The sequence below is a fragment of the Thunnus albacares genome, chromosome 10 (genome assembly GCF_914725855.1).
Source record: "Thunnus albacares chromosome 10, fThuAlb1.1, whole genome shotgun sequence".
Lineage (NCBI taxonomy): Eukaryota > Metazoa > Chordata > Actinopteri > Scombriformes > Scombridae > Thunnus > Thunnus albacares.
Genome location: NC_058115.1, coordinates 31,049,660 through 31,071,409, shown reverse-complemented (window position 1 = coordinate 31,071,409; position 21,750 = coordinate 31,049,660). Strand labels below are relative to the sequence as shown.

At 39.5% G+C, this 21,750-nt stretch overlaps 1 protein-coding gene and 1 long non-coding RNA gene across 2 annotated transcripts in view; one reads left to right on the top strand and one right to left on the bottom strand.

Annotated features, from left to right (window-relative positions):
- Positions 1 to 5,667, top strand: part of glra1 (glycine receptor, alpha 1) — a 128,204-nt gene extending 122,537 nt beyond the window's left edge. Inside the window, exon 9 of the mRNA XM_044363245.1 lies at positions 4,668 to 5,667. Coding sequence (XP_044219180.1) covers positions 4,668 to 4,952 — 285 coding nt within the window. The 3' untranslated portion in view covers positions 4,953 to 5,667. The remainder of the gene's footprint in view (positions 1 to 4,667) is intronic.
- A 3,106-nt stretch (positions 5,668 to 8,773) lies between these two features.
- Positions 8,774 to 11,904, bottom strand: LOC122989803. Its single transcript, XR_006405165.1, has 2 exons — positions 11,741 to 11,904; positions 8,774 to 11,551 (listed from the first exon to the last, which is right to left on the bottom strand). It is a non-coding gene; the product is annotated as an uncharacterized LOC122989803 (long non-coding RNA).
- Between the last annotated feature and the right edge of the window lie 9,846 nt (positions 11,905 to 21,750).

The window sequence follows — 21,750 nt, the reverse complement described above, 5'->3', positions numbered from 1 at the left end:
CTTTCACTTCTTCTCTTCCTTCCATCACTCTGGCAGGTGGTCTACCTAAAAGCCTAGAAATAAACCGTGCTAAAATGGGAACAATTTGCTAGCAGAATCGTTGTATAAAAGCAATTCCCGTAGTTATTTCAATAAAGTTTTGCACCAGAAAAGGACAAGAGTCAGCTTGAATACGTTTTGGAGATGTGAGCTCACAAACTGATGGGAAATAGATTAACTATGGCTTATAGTGACTGGGGAGAGAGTAGCTCTGGCTCACTACCAAGAGGCAGCAAGTCCTTCTAACTAAACAAAGTGGGTCTTTTGTCAATGCCTTTAAAAATGACCCATAAAGTTTTTCCGATCCAGTGCCCCAAAGGACCAGACTACCCGGTTTGTCAGTACCCCCTGAAAGTACATGAACATTTCCTGATTCGCCACTGCCATGGTTTTGATTTAATTGGGTTAACCAATGTTAACCGTCAGTAGGAACTGAGAGACGGTCAGCAGTCTCGCATGTCAAATCACATGCTATGTTTACCCGTTCAGCCTGACCTTATCTCTGTAAGACTTTATGGCTCTGTAGAAGGTCATAGAGTACGAGAAGGTCGTATTTAGGCATTTGAACAAATGACTGATGCTGTCATTTTCATTCAAAGGCTCAGCAGCCTGTCTGCTGAGATTAATCTAGTCAAAAGTTTTTTTTAATCAAGTAAATAAGCTTGAACTGGCTGTAGGTTACTTGTAAAACCGCACCTTTATGGACTGTAAGCATCTATTCTAAGAGTATGTGTTCTCATATAATGTACTGGATCCAAAGTACCAATATCTACTCTACAATATTTACTTTATCAAGGAGAGCTGTAAAAGTGTTTGTAGCAACAAAAGACGAAAGACAGGAGGGAAACAACCTTGGGGCCAGTTTTCAGCAGAGTGAAATTTGTTCAAGTTTCATTCAGTGATGTGTGTTATATGTAACAAGGTCATAAGATTTGCAGAAAGATGGCAGAAGGAGAATGATGGAGAGAAGAAGAGAGCATGGAGGGAAGAAGAAGAAGAAGAACAGGAGAGAAAAGAGGGAAAGAGGAGCGATTAGCTGCATCCTAAAGTAACGCCATAAATTACCTCCCGCGTCCAACCCAAAGGGCAATGTTTCATTCCTTCAGTCTCCTCTGTCCTTCCCACCATCCATCCATCCCTCCGTCCAATACACAAGCCTAGTCCTTGATGCGTTAATGGAGGAAATTTCTAATTAAGCATGAATGTAATGAATCACCTGGGCCATCCAAGGGCATAGGTTCGGTCTCAGTCAGGGGTCTTCTCACATCAAAAGTGGTGATTGTGCTTTTTTTTTTTTTTGTTTTGCCCTGAGCAGTGTCTGTCAGGCTGCAGATCGGGCTTCCTCCTTCCTCTATTTCCCTTCTCGCCTCTTTATTGTTCTCCTCCTCCTCCTCCTTCTCCTCCTCCCCCTCTCTCCATCGTCCCGCTCATTGCGCCTCCTCCTCACGTTCCTCCGCCCTACACATTAATCACATGGCAGGGAGAATAAAGCAGAGCATCTGTAATAGTTTAGCAGCATCACTGAAGGACGGGCAGAGGTCGGCTAGCATCGCGGCTAATGTGTAGACGCTCCGTGTGTGTGTGTGTGTGTGTGTGTGTGTGTGTGTGTGTACATGTATTAACAGTAATAGATGGGTTGGTGTGGATGCAAGGACAGAACGGGGACATGAGGCGCTAAAAATGGATCGCTACCTGGTGGTCCAACACACACACACACACACACATATGAACGCTATACCTGCACACAAACAATAAAGGTAAAAAAAATTTCCCTTGCAGCAGCTTTTGCCCCATTTAATCTTATTTTTATAATAAGATTACTTCTGATACTTTTTTTTCCCATTTCCTTGATGCACATTGGTAATTATCGGCTCATTGATAATGTGTTTAGCTTTTTTTTCCTCTGCAGTAAACTAGAGGCTGTTCCAACAGAGGAGACTTGGGCCATTTTTTTTTTTTTTTTTTTTTTTTTTTTTTTACTGGCTGGTTGATTTGTTGCTGCTGCAGAGGTTTTGCGTCAGTCGTTAACTTCTCCTGCTGCCAACAGTTCCTCCTGCTCCGGGCTGCGTTCCTGCTTGTTTTCTAATGACAAAATGCTCCTTTTTTTTTTTTCTTTTTCTTACCCAGAATGCACCAGAAAGATTCCCTGCTGATAGGCTGCCACACAGTCTCCCACTAGCGGCCCACAGGGAACACAAGTCGCATTCATGCATGAATTTTTTGACACCGTCTTTCATCAAAAATGTGAATCCAAACAAACATGACTCCTAATCATCGGGGATCTTTTTGTCTGCTAATTTTTAATTTCATGGGTGTTGTTTTATCTTTAAAGGGGCACTTTGGAACGCCTGTTATTTTCAGACACACACACACACACACACACACATTCTGTCTCTCTCGGCCCATCGCAGTGTTTGTGTTGGAGTCTCTGGACCAGATAAGGAAGTCATTGTGTCCCCTGTAATGAAAAGCCAGGGTGACGGTGCAGATAGGATTTTCAATATCTCACTGTGCTCAAGTGAGAACGCCACTCACGCTCATAACCTTGAGTACAGCGCATGTCAGTCAATCCAATCCATTCAACAACCCTCAACTCCCCCCATTCCCCCCCCCGTCCCCCACCCAGCGCCGGTACTCCCCTTGACAGGTGAGATAAACACACTTTACGTTCAGCTTCAGCTCATATTGATGACTTTTACAAAAGGAGAGATATCAACCCTGATCTCAGTGCTGCAGGTGGAGTGATCAATATTGAGCTCATAATATATCATAGCAGAGACACCGTTAGGAATGCATTATTTAGTCCTTTCAAAAGTTATATATGTACTCACTTCAATAAGAATGTGACTTTGTTTTATTACCTTTGTGTTGATTTCTTCTTACTTCTTATTCCTCCTTAAATTAAATCTTTTGTAAACAGATCTCAGTCTGGATTATGACCGGAGAGAATAAATTAAATATAATAATAGCCTTACTTACTGCCTTGCTTTCACACAAAGTGTGAAGTCCTAAAAGGTCAAACTGTCTTCACCAAGCTGACTATTTAATGACAATAATAGTCTTCAGATAAGCTGTATGAGGAAGATACCGGAGGAAAACAACATTGTTTTTACGTAATGAGGCATTTATTTTATCTTTTTAAGCGCATAGTGAAACATGAAAGCTCATAGTGAGACATTAGGAGCCTTCAGTTCCATCTTTATATAGTTAATGAGTTCACAGCATATAGACTGTGGGTGATTTGTATGAATTGAACTGCTGCCTATAGAGGTTACACTTCATTAAGTGTGTGATGCACAGGAAAATAAGTAGAATTGGAGGAGAATACAAGAGACGGACAAGTGATGTCAGAAAAGTTTCAGAAACACTTTAAAAAAATGCAAGATGACTAACTTGTCACACATGGACCAGTCCAATAAACTACTCCTCAACCAAGTAACTATAGTCAGGTTTCTTTTATCCAACTCTCCAAAAAGATCAACAAAAGAAAATTCAATTTAATATGCGTTTCCATAAACTGCTGTGATGTGAATATTTGAAGTCATGGAGATAAACAGCTGGTGGCGCTAATCATCCAGTTGGGGGCCATTAAACCATTACAGAAGAAGAGAACACAACAAGTTATTAAAAGAGAACAAATTAAACCTCAAATAGTGAAAAACAATATAGAAAACATGATGGAAATACATTTCTGTTTATGTATTAATTTGAGGAACTCAGCCAAGCATAAAAATATGAATAAACACAGCTGGATGTAGAGACACCTAATTAATCAGCCACAAATGACCATTGGAAAACTGTGCTTTGTGTTTGAACAGTGATGATGTTGATGTTGATGTGAAAGGTGACACAGTATGACTGATTTTTCTCAATGAAGAGAATATGCAAATATCTTAAATACAACAGCTGTCAACAGTAACTTCAAATAACTCTGAACGAAACCCCTAGTCATTCTTGGAAATAATGGTGACAAGCCTGCTGGGTAACAAAATACAACAAATGGATAAGATGAATTTGGAGCAGCTCTCTTTAATTGGAGGCTAACTGTTTACCCCTGCTTCTAGTCTTTGTGCTAAGCTAGGCTAAATACATCCTGGATTTATCTCCCTACTAAATGGACAGAAATCAAATTAAATATTGTTCTTCTCGTCTGACTCCCAGTGAGACGGCAAATAACTGTCCGAGTGTTCCTTGAAATTTAAGGAAAGTCGTAGTTATGTATGGTTTCAGGAATCCAAACTCATCAGTGTCAGAACAGATTCAGGAAACACTGCAGTGATGGAAATTACACCACGGAATATGAACGCACAACCTAGAACGTTTATTACTGGTTTAATTCAGACAGACAGAAACGTAGTGAAACGACTCACCTTCTCACTTTTCATTTTCACTTCACGTCATCTGAAATATTTGGTTTTCATGTCTGAACTACTTTGTAATTAACTGAACTGAAATGGAACTGACCTCTGATGCGTACAGCTTCAACACCTGCATTTACTCACCTTTAACACACTTTCACACTTCCACACACACACACACACACACACACTCATTCACAAACACGCACACCTCCAACAGTAACGTCTTTCTCTGGTTCCTAACAGCCTGAGTCTTGGCCTGTGTTGCAGGAGGATGAGACGGGCGAGGGGCGCTTCAGCTTCCCCGGCTACGGCATGGGCCCCGCCTGCCTGCAGGCCAAAGACGGCATGGCCATCAAGGGCAACAACAACAACGCCCCGGCCTCGGCCGCGCCCGAGAAGAGCATCGAGGAGATGAAGAAGCTGTTCATCGGCCGGGCCAAACGCATCGACACGGTGTCCCGCGTAGCCTTCCCGCTCGTCTTCCTCATTTTTAATATTTTCTACTGGATCATTTACAAGATCATCCGCAGCGAGGACATCCACAAGCAGTAGTCAAGAGGCGGAGGAGGAGGAGGAGGAGGAGGAAGGCGAGAACGGTGCAAAGAGTAGAATGCAGAGAAACGAAACAGAAGGGAACGGAGAGAAGACTTGGATAGGAGATATCATTGCGCCCTTTTTTCACGCCAACCTTTCCTTTTCCTCTTCCTGCATCCTCTTCCTCTTTCGGTCGAGGATAAGTTGCTTTTTGTGGCGGTCGCCCCCCCCCACCCTCCCACCCCCCTCACCCCTACCAGACCCCTACTAGACATTGTTTGAGATACGTATTGCTTTATTTTCCCTTTATTCTCTTCTCCTGACCCGAATCCCAAACCCCGTCCCCCGTCTCTTTACACCTCCTGAATAATCCGGACCAGTGCAATAGCAATGCAGTAAAATGCATGATATATGAATGTGGCAATATATTAATGAAAAGATGAAAAATTGAAAAAGCAAACACAGACTTTTGCAGGTACACCCAACAAACTGTGTGGGAGCGGACAGACTGGAAACGAAAGGAGAGGACGAGAGAGTCTTGTAAAGGGTCTTGTATTTGATTTGAGGTCTTTTTTTTGTGTGTGAAGACAGATATATAATTCTATATGAAAAAAAGTGATGTGGGGACGGGGTGGGAATGTGCGAGAAGCATACAGCAGTGTAATATACTCATGTATCTATCATAAATGGAAAAAAAAAAAATATGAACTTTATTTCCAAAGGAGGGCCATCTGGAAATGAGGGATTTTTCACCCAAAAAAATGGAAGGAAGTCGGATTGGTGCTTCCATTAAATAGAGCAATGCAAGGATCACGCGTTCTATATATCTAGATTTGCTTCAAATGTGTATTGCAAGCACTCGTCAGCGCTTTTCCTCCCCCCCCTCCCCGCCCCCCCCGCCCCCGCCAACACCACAAAACCTTGAACTGCAGAGACACTTGAGGTTTGCTGCTGCCGCTGTCAATCACATGACTGGACAAAAAGAAAAAAAAAAACAAAAAAAAACAAACACTGGACGAGCAGTGCTGAAGATTATGAGACAAAATATCTCATTTATCTGTGGTCAACGTGTTCCTCTACCTGTCCTTCATTTATTTCATATTGCATTTGTTGTTTTTTTTTTTTTGGTTTCTTTCTTAATTTATGTGCCAAGTAAACATGTCGCTTGTGGCTGTGCAGCGCTCTGCAGCTCCGACCTTTTTCATCCAAAGGAACGGCGACGGTTCGACGGTCAGTTGCTGCGTCGACTGACGTCTCCTCACGTGCTTTTTCTGGGTTTTTTTTGTTTTTTAATCCACAAGATGTAAATTTGATTTCATCGACCGGAGAAAGCGCGAATTGATCCTGGACAGAGTGAAAATACAGATCCTCGTTTGCTTTCCTCGTTGTGTTCATTGGGACTGAAACATAGATATGTTTACATCTTATTAGTGCTTCCTTGCTTTGACCCCGCCTTAATGTGACGCCCCCCCCCAACCCATCCTCCCTCCCCCCTCCCTCACTGAGAGGACATACTGTATGAAGTAAATTATACTGATTATAACACCTGTTATACCTTAATTAACTATATTTTCATCTCATTGACATGCACCAATGTAGCTGCAAACATCATCATCTGTGAAAAGCTACGTCACCACCACACAGAGAGTAAATAACTGGATTTATGTTGTCATAGCTATGTTGGACGGGATTTCATCATTCAGCAGGTCGGTTGGTTTGATTGATGATTTGTCAGAAGACTTTTTTTTTTATTTTCTTATACTTTGCGCCGGGCTTCTCTATGCAATGATCAGTATATGCAATTATGATTTTCTCCTCTTTTTTTAGCTCCACCATCTCAAGAGTGCAGTGAGTTTTCGGACTCATACTGTACATGCTAACCGCCAAACAAAGTTTCTTATGCTTATTGGTAACTATTAAACGAATGGAGAAGATAAAGTGATCAAATGCAGTGATGAAGTAGCAACCTGTCCAGGGCCCAATGCATGCTGGGACAGGCTCCAGCCCCCCTTGATTACACTTAACAGGAAAAAAGAGCAGATTATTGTTCAAAGAGAAGGTGTTGAAATTAATTTTTTTTTACATGGTTGTTTCATATTGCTATTTTGTCTGTATCATTTACTCAAAAAATCCCAAAGGGCTTCTTTATTTAAAATAGAAATTTGACATTTTCCAATTTTGTAGCAAAGCAAAACAAATGTTCAAACGAAGCATTTAAACTTAGTTTCATGCGAAACTGGGTTTAAGATTCATAGTATTGTTATTTCATATTTGGGAAACACTTTACAGTACAGGTTCAGGAAGTTTTCTAGAAAGAACTACGACTCTTTTTTCCCACATTTAGTGACAATTTACAGATGCCTGAGACAATTATTTGAGTTTATTTAATTGCTAATTATGTTAAATATATAAGAAATTATTGATTTCCAAAGGAATTACTCAAAAAATGGCTCCATTTAAACCCTTTTTTTAAAAATTGGAATTATTCTTCATATTGAATTGTACACTTACCTGTTTGCTGTACAAAAAACTAAAAAACTCAACATTGTTTGTATTTTCTTTAGAATTAGTACCAAATTACATAAATCTTTCCAGGAAACTTCCTAGAAAATTATTACAGTACGAACTTGCAAATATTGTTCATTCAAAAAAAAAATGTGTTCAGCATGATTTTGTCAGTATATAGTAGCATTTTCAGTCACAATGTCACAATGTGTCTTTTCACACCAAACTCTCGACATTCAGTGTTCAGTGAGACACTTCTCTGCAACTGTTACACCATCGTGTCTGTGTAGTCACCTGAAATAAAACAGTCATCTGGATTTTTTAAAATGTGAAACTATAATGACAGATGAGCATTTATCCTGAGGAGCTTCTGTGCTTCTTATTGGCTGAAGAAGATATAATTAAAACATGTTAAACTTCACAATAAAAATCCAGATGATGTGTATTTTGATTTGTCATCCCTGAACATCACATACAGGGAAAATGTGGTCCAGTACCAGTATAAATCACCATGAAAATACTATTTCACTAGAAATACTAGAAATATTTAAACCCCAGTCCAAACTTGGTTTTGAAGAGAAACCAAAGACGTGTTTTTGTTGTTGTTGTGTTTTAGGTGGTAGCCATGACCTTTTGCTGCTGTTGAGGGGAAAATGCTGAAGATTTGTTTGAGGATGTTTTATTCAGTTAATCCGAATGTTAACTGATTGCCAGATGCAGTATCGGGTTTGTCAGATTATCTTCAGATATAAGAAATATGGTTATAATATATACAGAGATATTTTCTTATGACACTTTTTTTTTTGCATTTTACCTCTATATTCAATTAATATTGTTTTAAAAGAAAGCAGACAGTTTTCATTTGATTGAAGTTTACTACCTATCCCTTAAAAGCTGAGCCTACACATTTTCACTTTTTTTTCCTTTTAAATTTAAGCAAAGCACGTTCGGACGAAGAAAACAGGTGGATCATTCCTCACACAATAAATGCTGTTCCTTCTCTTTGACATTTTTGATCCGGTGGTACAGAATTGTCCTTTTTTAAGAATCATTCTTACAGTGTGTCAACATGTATGTGTCCGTCCTCACGAGGAAAAATGACAGTATGGGTCTAAAGCTCAAGCCGGCTAAAACGACTTATAGTTACATTTATGCCATCTAGTGGCCGTAGTAATTATGACACGGGGAAGTGACGCAGTTCAGATCATTTCAGTACAAGGTGACTTGATAAGATGATTTTGCCTAATTAGGAGGAGGCATGTTGGGTGGACGGTTTGATAGTTAGATGGCAGAAAGTGGCAAAAATTGGACTTTTAAAAAACGTAACGTTGTGGTGTTGCCATGACGATGAAGGATGCATAACTATAAGGAAGTATAAACCGTGTTTCAAGTGATCTTTTTAACCCAAACCATGATCTTTCCCTAAACCTAACCAAGTGGTTTTTGTGCCTAAACCTAACCAGACCTTAACCACAGTGTTGTCACACCATAAAACATCATTATTTTATAACAGTGATTTGTAACTGTTTTGGAAAGAGGCATATTATGGACCTATGGGTCATTCTGGAGTACATTACTATGGCCACTAGATGTCATAAACGTAACCGTAGTGCGTTTTTTTGCCGGCTGAATTTTAGACCTATAATGTAATTCAATTATGAGGATGTGTCGATATTTTCAATTTGATTCACTATGTCATAAATTCAATAGTGAATTCAGTTATTTCAGAGTGTGTAAGACTGATCCGAAGGGCTATGCCATGCACACACATTCTTCTGCTCACATTCCAGTATGTTTTAACTTTGAAGTGGAAGTGCCATAGAATACGATTCACCCCCTAAAACTATGCATTTCATGCAGTAAATCATTACCGGATAAAGTGATGTAAAACCTTTCAAGGCCGTGATCACTGAGGACGTTTTATCTTCCATTATGTGGTCACAGCAGGTACACCTCTACTGTTGACATTTTGGATGTGAAGACCAAAATTCGCCACGAAATGTTTGTTCTAGCTTCATAGAGAACAGTGTTAGCTTTAGCAGCATCTGCTCTCTTTTAGAAATGGACCCATCATCCTCTTTGTTTTTTTCACGAGCACACAGAGGATTCTCAAACTTCTCCTGGTTCCTTTATTTTATTGGTAAACTTCAGAAACTGAAGGTTAGCTGGGAAAGACTAATTAGCTGCATAGTGATTAGCCCCAAACGACTCTAGACGGCATCATTCCTGATGTGCCATTACAGAGTTGCAGCAACAACTAACTTCCAGGTGGCATTATCCCTAACTACACCTCTTTTTCTTGGTTGTTTTTCATGCAACTCCCACTAGTAAAGTTTCAAGAAAAGCCCTTAGGTTCAACAAGCTTGATGACTACTCGTAGGGGTAGTTAGCAAACTAACTGCTAACACGCTAGCAAGCCAGGAACATGTTAGCGCAAGTTAGTCACGATAGCTACTTGAGCTTATTTATATTTTCTCTAAACATGACACTTAAATTTGCGCTGATTTACTTCATGTGCTAATCCATTGAGGTGAACTGATTTTGTCTGCAAAATTTTGTAGTTTTTAAGTGCTGGTGGATATCTATCAAAAGGAGAGAGAAGGCGGCACAGTACAAACATGCTATTTAGCTTAGTGTTTATTTCTTGCTATACTTTGAGACAAGCAAATTTAATTTATATAGCACAGCTTATTATAAATACATGATACGAAAAACCACAGAGCTCCAGTATGTTTTGTCTTGTAACCCCAAGATAATAATTTAAACATCTTTTGTGACTTTGGGGGCTCCATAAAAGCTAAAAAAGTCAGCTTCCATGAGCTATGAAGTTTGGGATATGAGTAGTGTCTTAGAGTTTCATTGCAAATGCCAAAATAAATACTTGTTTAAAAGAAAACTAATACTGATGTTGAGACTCTGCAATGCCTCATCAGAAAAAATGCTATCTTGATGCCTCCTCTCTGATCACGGCCTCCTATACCTGACTGGAAAACTTCAGCAGACTCAGTCAAATTAGGACGACTCATTTTTACTTCTGTGCCATAGACAACTGCATCTGGGAAAAGTTAGAAGCACTTCTGTCCATCAGCCTCTTGCCAATAGCAGTCGTCCGTTTTCTACGTACTGATCTTCTTGTGCCATATGGGGGTTGAATATGCAAACAAAATACAAGGACCTATAAGCATATCATGCATTCATTCAACCACCATTTTACATGATTCATACCCTTTTCCTCAGGCGTGGGTTGTTGTGTGTATCATAGTCATTTTAGAGCTTTGTCATAGGCCTCGCATCATTGTATTGATCATTATTATACTGTATGGGGTTTGGGGGAGGGATGGGTTCCTAAGATGAGATAGATAATGTGTTCATATTGCATTACGGTGAGATGTGATGCATACAGACTGAACAATGAAGGATGTGTTTTTGGAAGTTTATAAATCCTTAAGTTCCGAACTGGATTTTAAAGTAGCATGGTTTGATTTGTTGATGATTAATGACTATTCGTTTTTGGAGTTTTGTTTGGTTCTCTTGTATTTTCTTGTATGTATCGTACAATCCGATGCCCTGAGGGAGAAGGGAAAATACAGTGACTCCTGAACTGCTGTGAACTAAAGGAAACATTGTTATGATTATGATTATTATGATTTTTTTTTTTTCTTTGCACAAGTTGGAATGGCCTTAATTTTGCTTTACTAGCTTCTATTGTGTATTGGCACAAAGTGCACCTGTTTAATTTGCAAAAATGACAAAGCTCATTACGATGCTTATAATCCGAGAGTGCATATCAAAGCAGGATGAAAAAAAAAAAAAGAAGTTCAGCAAATCCTTTTTATTTTTCATTAATCTGAGAAACAATATTTTGCATGAATATAAATACAATGGCAGATATTTTGGCTTGTACAAAAAATGTGAAACAATTTGAAGAGAAAAAAAGAATGTACCGTTTCTGCTGTATCTGTATATATCTAAATATTTATTGAAATATGTCATAATACTAATTCTATTAACGATTAAAGGTTTTCTGAACAAAAATCTCTTTACCTGTTTTTGAAACATTGTCAAGGTTGTTGGAGTTGGATCTTCTGCTTTCTGTTACTCGACTCAAGGATCTGTGTAATCATTAAAGAAAAAGTATTAAAAATTGCAAATAAATCTTTGCTTGTAGGGTGTATTTATTGTCTGACATCCCTGTGACAGATAGAAATCTATCTCAACAGCTGTGCAGTCTTCATTTTTTTACCATAGGTTTGTTTAACTGAAATTTTTTCTCAGAAAATCTTGAAAATGGTCACACTCACCTTCCTTACAGTACATTTTGCCTGTATTTTTCTCTGTGCTCTGGCCGAAAGTGCAGCCTCTACTGGTACAAAAAGAGCACATTACTCCTGTCCTTGCATAAATTCACTGTTTAAATGCTCATTGTACTTACTTTTTTTCCTATTTTGGGACATTTCAATGTGCTAGTTTGCTATCTGAGATCTTCAGATTATGTTTTTTTTTTGTTTTTTCCAAAGTCTAGACCACAGACAAATTAACTTAAAATATGAAACAAGCAATAATCATTTTTGGGCACTTCAAAACTAACTAGTGAACATGTTAGCAAACAATTGCCTGCTTCCACAGACACCAAGGAACATTACCATCTCACTGGAGTCGTGATTGTCCACCTAATGAATGTAAGTTCAATCTTCACTCTGCTTTTAGCTCTGGTTTGGTCTCCACCAGGAGAGAAATATCCAGTTAGATGTTCCACTTTCTTCACCAGCTAGTCTCTAACTTCGTCTGTCTGATGTTTGGTGCTGGACAGGTAGTGTACAGTTGGTTTATCAGAGCTTGTTTGCTGAAAACACCTACCTGCTGCTGCTGGAAGTAAGGTTGATGAATGGGCTGAGTGACAGTAAACATGCTGTACAGCCAAAATTATGAGATAAAAGAAGAGAACACTACATAGAGCTGCAGAGTTGGTGATAATTCCCTGTAGGTTTGTCAATGAGTAACATTATTTCACATATAATCATTTAATTTTCTGTTAATATTAAAAAATATTGATTCGTCCACCTTTCAGAAATTTTTTCAGAAGGAACCAGGAGCTAGTCAGGTGTTGGTATCATGTAGGGAGAACTGGAGAACCCACACAAACTACACCATTAGCTTTAGCAACATTATAATCCATGTTGGCACCAATGATATAAGGATGAAGCAGTTGTAGATCACAAAAAGCCCAACCAGGACGTTGGAGTCCCTGACCATGAAGGGTAATGCTGATGTTACAATGGGCTTAGTTCACTGAACCGCTGGCTGGCTCGTTATCGTAATGATCAGGTATTTGGTTTTGTTAACTGACCTTCTTTCTTGGGCCGCCCTCACCTGCTGAAAGCATTCATCCAACTGGGATTACAGATGGGTGTCAAGTCAAGTTTGATATGAGGGATTTGGCACTCGGCAGGTCGCAGGTGATTAGAGAGCCTGCGAGGTGTCCAGCAGGGAAACCTCTCAGTGCAGCGATCAGACTAATAGCTTGGTTTATAACATTGAGTGTCTCCCTTCCTTGCTGTATTACTCACAAGTTCTTTTTCCCTAAACATGTGAATCACAAAAATCTATAATCTGGTGCTGGTGGCGGTAAAGTTTGCCAGAAAGCACCAGATAATATCCTGCACAACAAAACATCAAAAGTAATCATCACATGTGTGCGCATGACTCCAAAAGTTTCTACAAAACCTTGTCTTGCTTCAATTACTCTATGCCATCTTGTAGTAGCTCTACAGATTGGCCTATTACTAAAAGCTGCAGCCCCAAAAAGACCCTCAAATTTGTCTTTATTAATATCAAATCACTGTCGACTTAAGTCTGACTGATGGATGATCAGATTCTTGAGTACAGTCTCAAAATGGTTTAAGTGTTTTCTTACCATTACATGAAGCTGACTATACTAACACCCACGCTGCGTGGGCTGCTGAATAAGATGAGGCTGTTGTCTTAATCTAGTCTATTTTTAATTTAACCTCCAAACTTGACATTTAATTCAACTCAGTTTTTGTTTAAGTCCATCTCCATCAGCTATGAATCGCTTTGTCCAGGGTAACAGACTCTGGTCATTCCATCTTGTGATACTCTGTCCACCTCCTGCTCCTTTATTCCCAATTTCTAAAGAATTTGGAGAGTTTCTCAAATCTTCTTATTCATTCTGAGATTTTAATTCTTGGTGATTTTTTATATATTATTACAGAATATGGCTTTCAATCCTCTAAATAAAACCTTTCTGTCACTTTTGGTTCAGTTTTGGTTTCACTCACATTTGAGCATGAACCTACTCACTGCAGTGGTAACACCCTTGAATAGCATCTGTTGTATCTGTTTTTCTTATTAAATATGAAGTAACACTAGCCTGTCTTTGTACTGTTCTCCTTGTGAAGGTCTCCATATGTTTACAATCTGTCTATAATGATGTCATCATAATTTTCTATATTGTAATTTAGCTATTTTCTGTACACACGAGACCTATTGCATGTCTGCCTGGAAGAGGGATCCCTCCTCTGTTGCTCGTAGTTCTGGTTTCTTTCGTGTGTGTGTGTGTGTGTGTGTAAGCACTATCCGTATGCTTGAAGTCTTGCTGCCAGCTGGGCCAGAACATGCTGGAAGCCATGTTGGTCACTGAATACTAATAATGTGTCTGTTCACAGCAGGAGGGCTGCACTCACGCTGAATACTGATACACACAAGAATATACTATATGTGTGTGTGTGTATGTACAAGGTGAACATTTGTTAACATAGGCTGTACTGTAACTAGTAGGTCACAGGTTTAATACCCCAGAATACAAATATGTCCATTAAGAGCCACATGTTCTGGAGCAAGGCACTGACCTATTTGTCTGCTCATTGGTGAGAGCATCAGCTACATGTGAAATATTGTTTTTAAGTCCACCAATTCAGCTGCTATCATGAATTGAGAATGTTTAGGAATGGTTTATGTGTGTATTTTTTGTTTATTTGAAGAGAAATTGTTTTCTCTTTGTTTTAATCTAGTTTATATACTTTACTTTCAGAAACAAGGTCGACTTATTTTCCACTATTATTAGATGTGGTTACTTTACACATTGAAGGATACTTTGAGTCAGCACCACAGCTTTCATTTAGTAGTTTTAAACATTGTAAATGTATTATTTTCAGCCAGTTAACCATAAGCCAGCTCAAACTATAAACATGGCTGCTGAACAATTGCAGCTTTTAACAATCTCTAAAGAGCATTTTGTTTAACTTGAAACTTGCTTTAAATGCTGAAAAAAGAAAACTTAATATATGTGCTCTCTTTTAAAGTACAAATCAAATATTATTCTGTATAATTATTACCAGATGCAGTTTTGTAAACACATGCATACTCACATGAACTGTGCTTAACACACACTTAGCAACAGCACCTGCAGCTACCTCCGGGCTCTGTCCCCCTTACACTCCTCAGTTCATCCTCAGTTCAAGTGAAGTCAGTGGGGTAGACAAAAATCAGAGGTCCTGAGAGAATGCACGGGAGAAGCTCACACACACGCACACTCACAGTCACCTGAATTCACCTGGGTCGCTCACTCACCTTGTGACACCCTGGTTTCTTTACCCACAACTGAAAACTTAAAATGGATCAACCCGCAGTTCGGTCAAGAAGAAACAGAGCAGACAGCTGACTTCAAACTCTAGTATCAATATATTTGATTCAGTGTTAATGAATTAAATGACTGTGTGATATGAAAGGGGTAACTAATGAACCCATAGAGTCAGCAGACAAACTCTGATAAAGTGGCCAACACTGCTGAAGAAAATTTACATTTCGCTAAAAAGAGCCTGATATTTTTCCAAGGAAGTGGTGGAGACCAAAACAGAGCAAAAAAGAGAGTGAATATGAGAAATGCTGCTCTGTGTCTGCTGAACATTAATAGGCAAATGTTTGCAAGCCATAAAACTTTTTTATGAGGGGAAAAATATCAGGCTGTGTTTGTCTTGGAGTAATTCTGCTCCCTTACTTATTTGCTTTATTTAGCAGATTTTTAAATGTTATGAAAATGTAAAAAATCATCAGAATTACCATTGACCTGATGGTCTTAATGCTGTTTCAGAGGTTGTTTTTTTTTTATCTTGACAAAGTTATTGTTCTGAGCTCATGGAAGTTTTAGGGTACTAAAATGGTCAAACTTCTACGATATTAAATACACAAAATGTTGACAATCAGCATCATTTCAAAAGGTATTAGTTCTGTCTTTCAGAAACCATAAGATATCATCATCTATAAACTTAAAACATACACAAGCTTGACATTGTCAGCAGGAAACTGTTGCCCTCATCCAGAGTGACTTGAAATGAAAGGACCAGTAGATGAGTAACAAAGTTAAAGACCATCAGCTGATCTGATGTTTTCAGTCTCTGATCATTAGGCCCCTTTGATCACTGCAATAAATGACCAGTTTAAACTCACATTCATGATGTGAAAGACTAGTTTGGATTCAAGAGACGGATGAGAGGCTGAAAATCGATGCTAATCATATTGACAGAAGCACTTCTCGTATGTCTCCAGGCCTTCTCCAAACTCCACAATGGATCAAGAAGAAATTGCAAAAGATAATTACCTTCTCTGTTATCTATGACAACCTACATTAAAATAGCCATTGGCCTGTCTTATTGTGCATTCATGCACTGTTGTGATGACTGGATATACGTTTCCATGAAGAAGTACCTCTTAAACATGCCCTGAAGGGCTATTAAGTCAGGGAAATCTGGATTTTAGTGGGTCCTGCGTGAGCTGCGACGTGGCTGCTTTACTAACAGAGTTGAGCTAAAATCATTATTCAGCTCACAGTGAAAAATGATTCAAGTTACGCTGTACATGATCCACCCGCTGAGAGTATTGTGGGCTGTTTTGCATTAATTAGACAGCTCAAAGACGGAGACGGAAAGGAGTGGAGAGACGGGCTGACATAAAAAATGTTCCTGACCGGATTTGAACCTCTAACAGCTTAGCCAACAAAATGTGTCATTAAAGATTAAATCCATAAAACCAAAAACTGTCCAGAAGCTTCATTTGTCCTCCTCTACTCCTGAGACTTTGTGATATGCTCCTGGATAGTTTAGAAGGAAAGGCTGCCCATAACCAAAGGTCTAAAAGATTGCAGTGCCATTAACAATATTATTTAGTCACTATTATTGATAACAAACTTTTGGTGCCAGAAAATAAAAAATTGACATTGTGTTAATCTCTAAAAATGTCTTTTCCCATTAAGATGACATAATATTAATGTACACTGAAAATTACATAATTGTTTTTCTTTGATCTTTTGCTCAAAACTTTAAAAATGGAGAACAGACAGAGGTTGCTAAATTGCAAGACTAAGAGTCTACAGCCAGTATGTGAGGCTGTCAGTGGTGGAAGAAGTACTCATATATTTTACTTAAGTAAAAGTAGCAATACCACAATGAAGAATTACTCAATTACAAGTGAAAGTCTTGCATTCAACATTTTTCTTAGGTAAAAATACATAAGTATTGTCAGGAAATACTTCAGTCCTTTTTAAACTGTGGCCTTATACTATCCTTTAAAGTACCTCAAGTGAATTTAAATTATGTCGTAAACATAAATATACATTGTATACAATGTATATTTACAATTTACAATGTATACAATTTAATTTATAGTGTAAATATACATTGTATACAATGTATATTTACACTATAAATTCTAATATCTTATCATTTTACTAGGTATTTATGTCCCTACATGTCTTGTATTTTTGATGGCAGCTGATACACAAATTTTCTTTGAAGGAACAAGAGTCTCCTCCATACAGACTTAAATACTGCCATACTTTCTCGTTATTTAGCATGAGCTCATGACATGACATACAAGCTGTGTTTGATTTCACAGCTTGGAGGAAAGTTGATCTGCCCTGCTGGTGAATGTCACATGACTTCATCCTGCAATCTGGCAGCCTCTGCAGAAACACCATCACATTAAAACTGGCTTTAGTGATTTATTGAAGCCATCCGTCTCTTCTCTGGTACTGTATCGATCCACTGAGAGGAATAAGTCTTTTCTCTTGGCTGCCTCTGCAGAGAGGTCAGAGGTCAGCGTCAGTTACAGGACAGCGACCCCACAGCTGGTGGGGATCTCAATTTGTGTGAAGTCGAAGGTTTGATCCAATCTGAGAGGAAACGTGTCTAATGGATAATGTACATTATCTGGAGGGAGGCTTGTACCAAATGAAAGGTAACAAGAGGGAACGAGCAGAAGGTTCTGGATCAGGTGAAATGGAAAAATGAAAATGTGAAAATCTAAAATGAAGCTTTAATTGATTAAGGTATCTCTTGCTGACAGAAGTGTGAGGATTTTTAATTTCTAATCCTCAAAATTAAAAAGTGTTAACATGTAATTCTTCACCATTGCTCTTTTTTTTTTGCCTTTTTTTGTTCCTATTTAACATGAAACTGTTCGACAAGTGCTACATACATAAAGTGGATTATTTGATTGCATATATTTGTACCTAACACTGGCAATTGTGGAAAATAAGCTTTTTTGCAGCCAACGTTGACATATCAGGGCAGGAAAAACACAGGACTGATAAAAACATTAATTATGGCACCGTGCCCGGTGGTGTTGGTTATGAACCCCAAAGGAGATGGAGGACGGCGCTGTGAGTTTGACAACCTGAAGAAAGCAAGTAGGTCTATCTGCACCCTCACAGTATCACAGTGTGCAGATTGAGCGAGATGGGGAACTACACTGTGATCATGGTCGGGGATTTTAATCACGTGTGGGACCCCAGCCCTCATACCCCGGCTCCATAAATCAGTGAATGTGCTAAAGGATATGTGCGAGGGTCTGGACCTGGTAAATATCTGGCATCTCCGTAATTTGACATCCAGAGAATATACATACTATTCCCCGCATCATGGCTCTCTCTCCAGGATAGACTACCTCTTCATTTCTGACTCCACTGTATCTCCGTTGTAACTGCAGTATAGGAGGTATTCACATCTCAGATCATGCCCATGTGATGGTCAGCATTCCTCCCTTTAATAAGTCTAATAGGACGCCAATCCAAGCCTTCTACTGGAAACTGGCTTTAGAGAATCTTTAAGAGCCCAAATTACCCTCTTCAAAGAAATCAACTTACCCACAGTCCCATCAGTGGGAGTAGCATGGGAAGCCGTGAAAGCTTTCCTTATAGGACATATCCATCATTTAAGAAAAAACAACATTGCCAAACAAATTGAATTAGAGAAGCAGATGTAGACAGCTGAGAGTACCTACAAACAAAACATGACACCTGCAAATTTAACCACCCTAACCTGGCTCAAATATGAGTATAACTCTATCCTCACTGAGAAAGCTGCGTTTGCCCTATTAAGAGCCAGATAAAGGCAGTTTGAAGAGGGGGACAAAGCAGGAGGAATGCTGGCTAGATACATAAAAGAGAGGGAGACTATGAATGCCATACCAGCGATAAGAGACCGGGGGGAGCCTATTATCCAATTCTACAGACATCAATGCAGAGTTTAGACATTTTGACTCTGACTTACATACCTTGGAATTACAGGCGAATTACAGTGAAGTTATCAGATCCTTCCTCAGCAGCCTGAACCTCCCTACTCTATCTGAAGAACAACATGATTGATTGGATGCACCCATCACTGTGGAGGAGATTGTGGAGGTCTTTAGAAGCCTACCATCTCGTAAAGCCCCTGGCCTAGAAGACCTCACGGCAGAGTTTTACAAGTGTTATGCTATGGAGCTGAACTTTTAGATATATGCACAGAGGTATTTAAAACTGACTCCCTACCCCCCTCCCTGATGGAGGTAGCTATCACTGTAATCTTAGAGAGCGGTAAAAACCCGGCAGATTGTAAAAACTACAGGCCCATTTCACTGCTTGGCTATGATGAAAAGGTGTTGTGTCAAAGCATCTATCCAACAGACTCAACAAAGTCATCACTACCCTGATTCACCCTGATCAGATTGGCTTTCTCCCCAAATCCGGCTACGCTGACAATCACAATCACTCACCTGATTAACATTATGTGGGCAACTTGTAATGATAATTCCCCCTCAGCTGCCATCTCTTTGGACGCAGAAAAAGTGTTTGACTGGGTTGAGTGTCTATCTATCTATTTGTCACCCCGGAGTCATTTGCTTTTAGTGATAAATTCATCACCTGGATACAACTCCTATATACCCATCCCAAAGCCACAGTGTTAACTAATAGTCTGGTTTCACCCTGTTTTGAGCTAGGTAAGGGGACCAGGTAGGTAGACCAAGCAGGGTGGGTGTCTTTGCGTTGGCCCTGGAACCTCTGGCGACAGGCATCCCATTGGAACCGTCAATTCCAGGGATACGGTTTGGCCAATCAACTCAGAAGCTTATGTTGTATGCAGATGACATCTTTGCTTTTGTTTCTGAGCCTGAGCACTCACTTCCTACGCTATTTAAAATTATAGACACATTCTCTCATCTGTCAGGTACTAAGTTAATTGGCTGAAATCAGAAGGCCTCCCTTTCACCTCACACTGCCCTAGGAAAATGTTCCAGAGAGGAAATTTTTCCTGGGCCCAGCAATGGCATCAAATATCTGGGTGTTACTACCCCCCTTAGATTAGCAGACCTAGTAAAGGTCAGCCCTGAACCTCTACTGAATCAATTTAAAGCAGATATTGAATGATGGGCCCCTGTTTTCTTATCACTCTGGGGGAAAGCCAATGTTTTGAAAATTACCTGTGCACCCAAGGTCAATTATATTCTCCAGGCACCCTCAGTTAGAATTCCACTTCAATATTTCAAACAATTTGATAAGCTCTGTAACAGATTTCCCTGAAATTGCAAGCACCCCAGGCTTAATTTACAAAAACTACAAAGGCCAGTGGACCAGGGTGGGCTGGGTATTACAAATTTATTACTATACTATCATGGCTTCGGCCTCAGGCACCTTGTCCACTGGTGCCTGCCCACTGAGTGCCTCCTCTCCCTCTCCCCACCCGGTTCTGCATTGAAAGCACACTCTGTGATGCTCTCCCTCCCCTCCATTTTATCACAGCAGTACTGTCCAGAGGCTCAGACCCACACTATCCTTGTGAACATGCAATGGATTTGGAAAAGAATTTCAATCAAGCTTAAAATCAATCCCCACTTGAATTTGCCAGCAGGCATCTGGTTGAATCCCAAAGTAAATATAGACAAAAAAACATTACTTTGGAAGCAGTGGGTGAAAAAAGGTATCCTTGTACTGGGGGACTTATGTGATGGTGACACATTGAAATTATTCATGGTACAACAGTACGACCTCCCTCAACAGCAATTTTGGAGATATCTTCAAATTAGATCTCCTATCTTAAACCTTTGGTTCCACTACAACAGTTCCATCAAACTCTGGTGTTTTCTCTTATGTAGTTAAGGTATTTGGTAAAGGCCACGAGGCTTCAAAATATTATTCCCTGTTGCTGAAGAATTCCAATAGTAAGGGCTCTAATCTGAAGTCAGCCTGGGAGACTGATCTCAACCTTTCATTCACAGAATGAGAATGGAACAAAATCTTACAGAACTGTCCGGATTACTGGGGGTTTGATTCTGCCCAAGCCTGTTTGTTCTGGGTGATCTTCTCCCCTTAAAAGTCCTCCCTGCAGCACAGGCAGACTGGGTCCAGACATCCCTTTATGCTGGGGAGAAAACTCATAGTAACAGAATATAAGGCGACCACCCTACCACCAACCAGGGTGTGGTTCTCTCAGACGGGTATTGTGGCAGCCAACGAGGGTGTCTGTTTTAGACTCATCAACCAGGTTTGAAATATTATGCTAAGTGGGCGAATTACATCTCCTTCATTAAAGGACGCTGAGGCCTCTGCATATATGATAAGACATCAGCTTAAATCCCTAAGAACCATCTATACCTGTGACATGTGACACTCAATAACCTTCTTATCTTCCAGTGAAGTATTTACAACAATTCAGTTATTTTCTATTAATTTGAATTTTCCTTTTGTCAATCTCAGTGTTGTCTACTGTTCAGCCATATAATTGTGTGAGCTGGTTTCTACTCCATGTGTTCTGTCTCTCAGCTCACACATTTTCATATGATGTATTTTATATGTTGCCTCGACCTGTTTGAAAAGAAAACTACTGATCACAAAGAACACATTAATTATGGCAGCATTCTGATTAGGCGTTTCCTCTGTGGAGCTCTAGTATTACACATGGATTATCACTGGGACAATAAATGCTGTTGAGCAATCATTAAGGAACAGGTTCACAAACTCGCCGTAATCATTCCTCTTGTT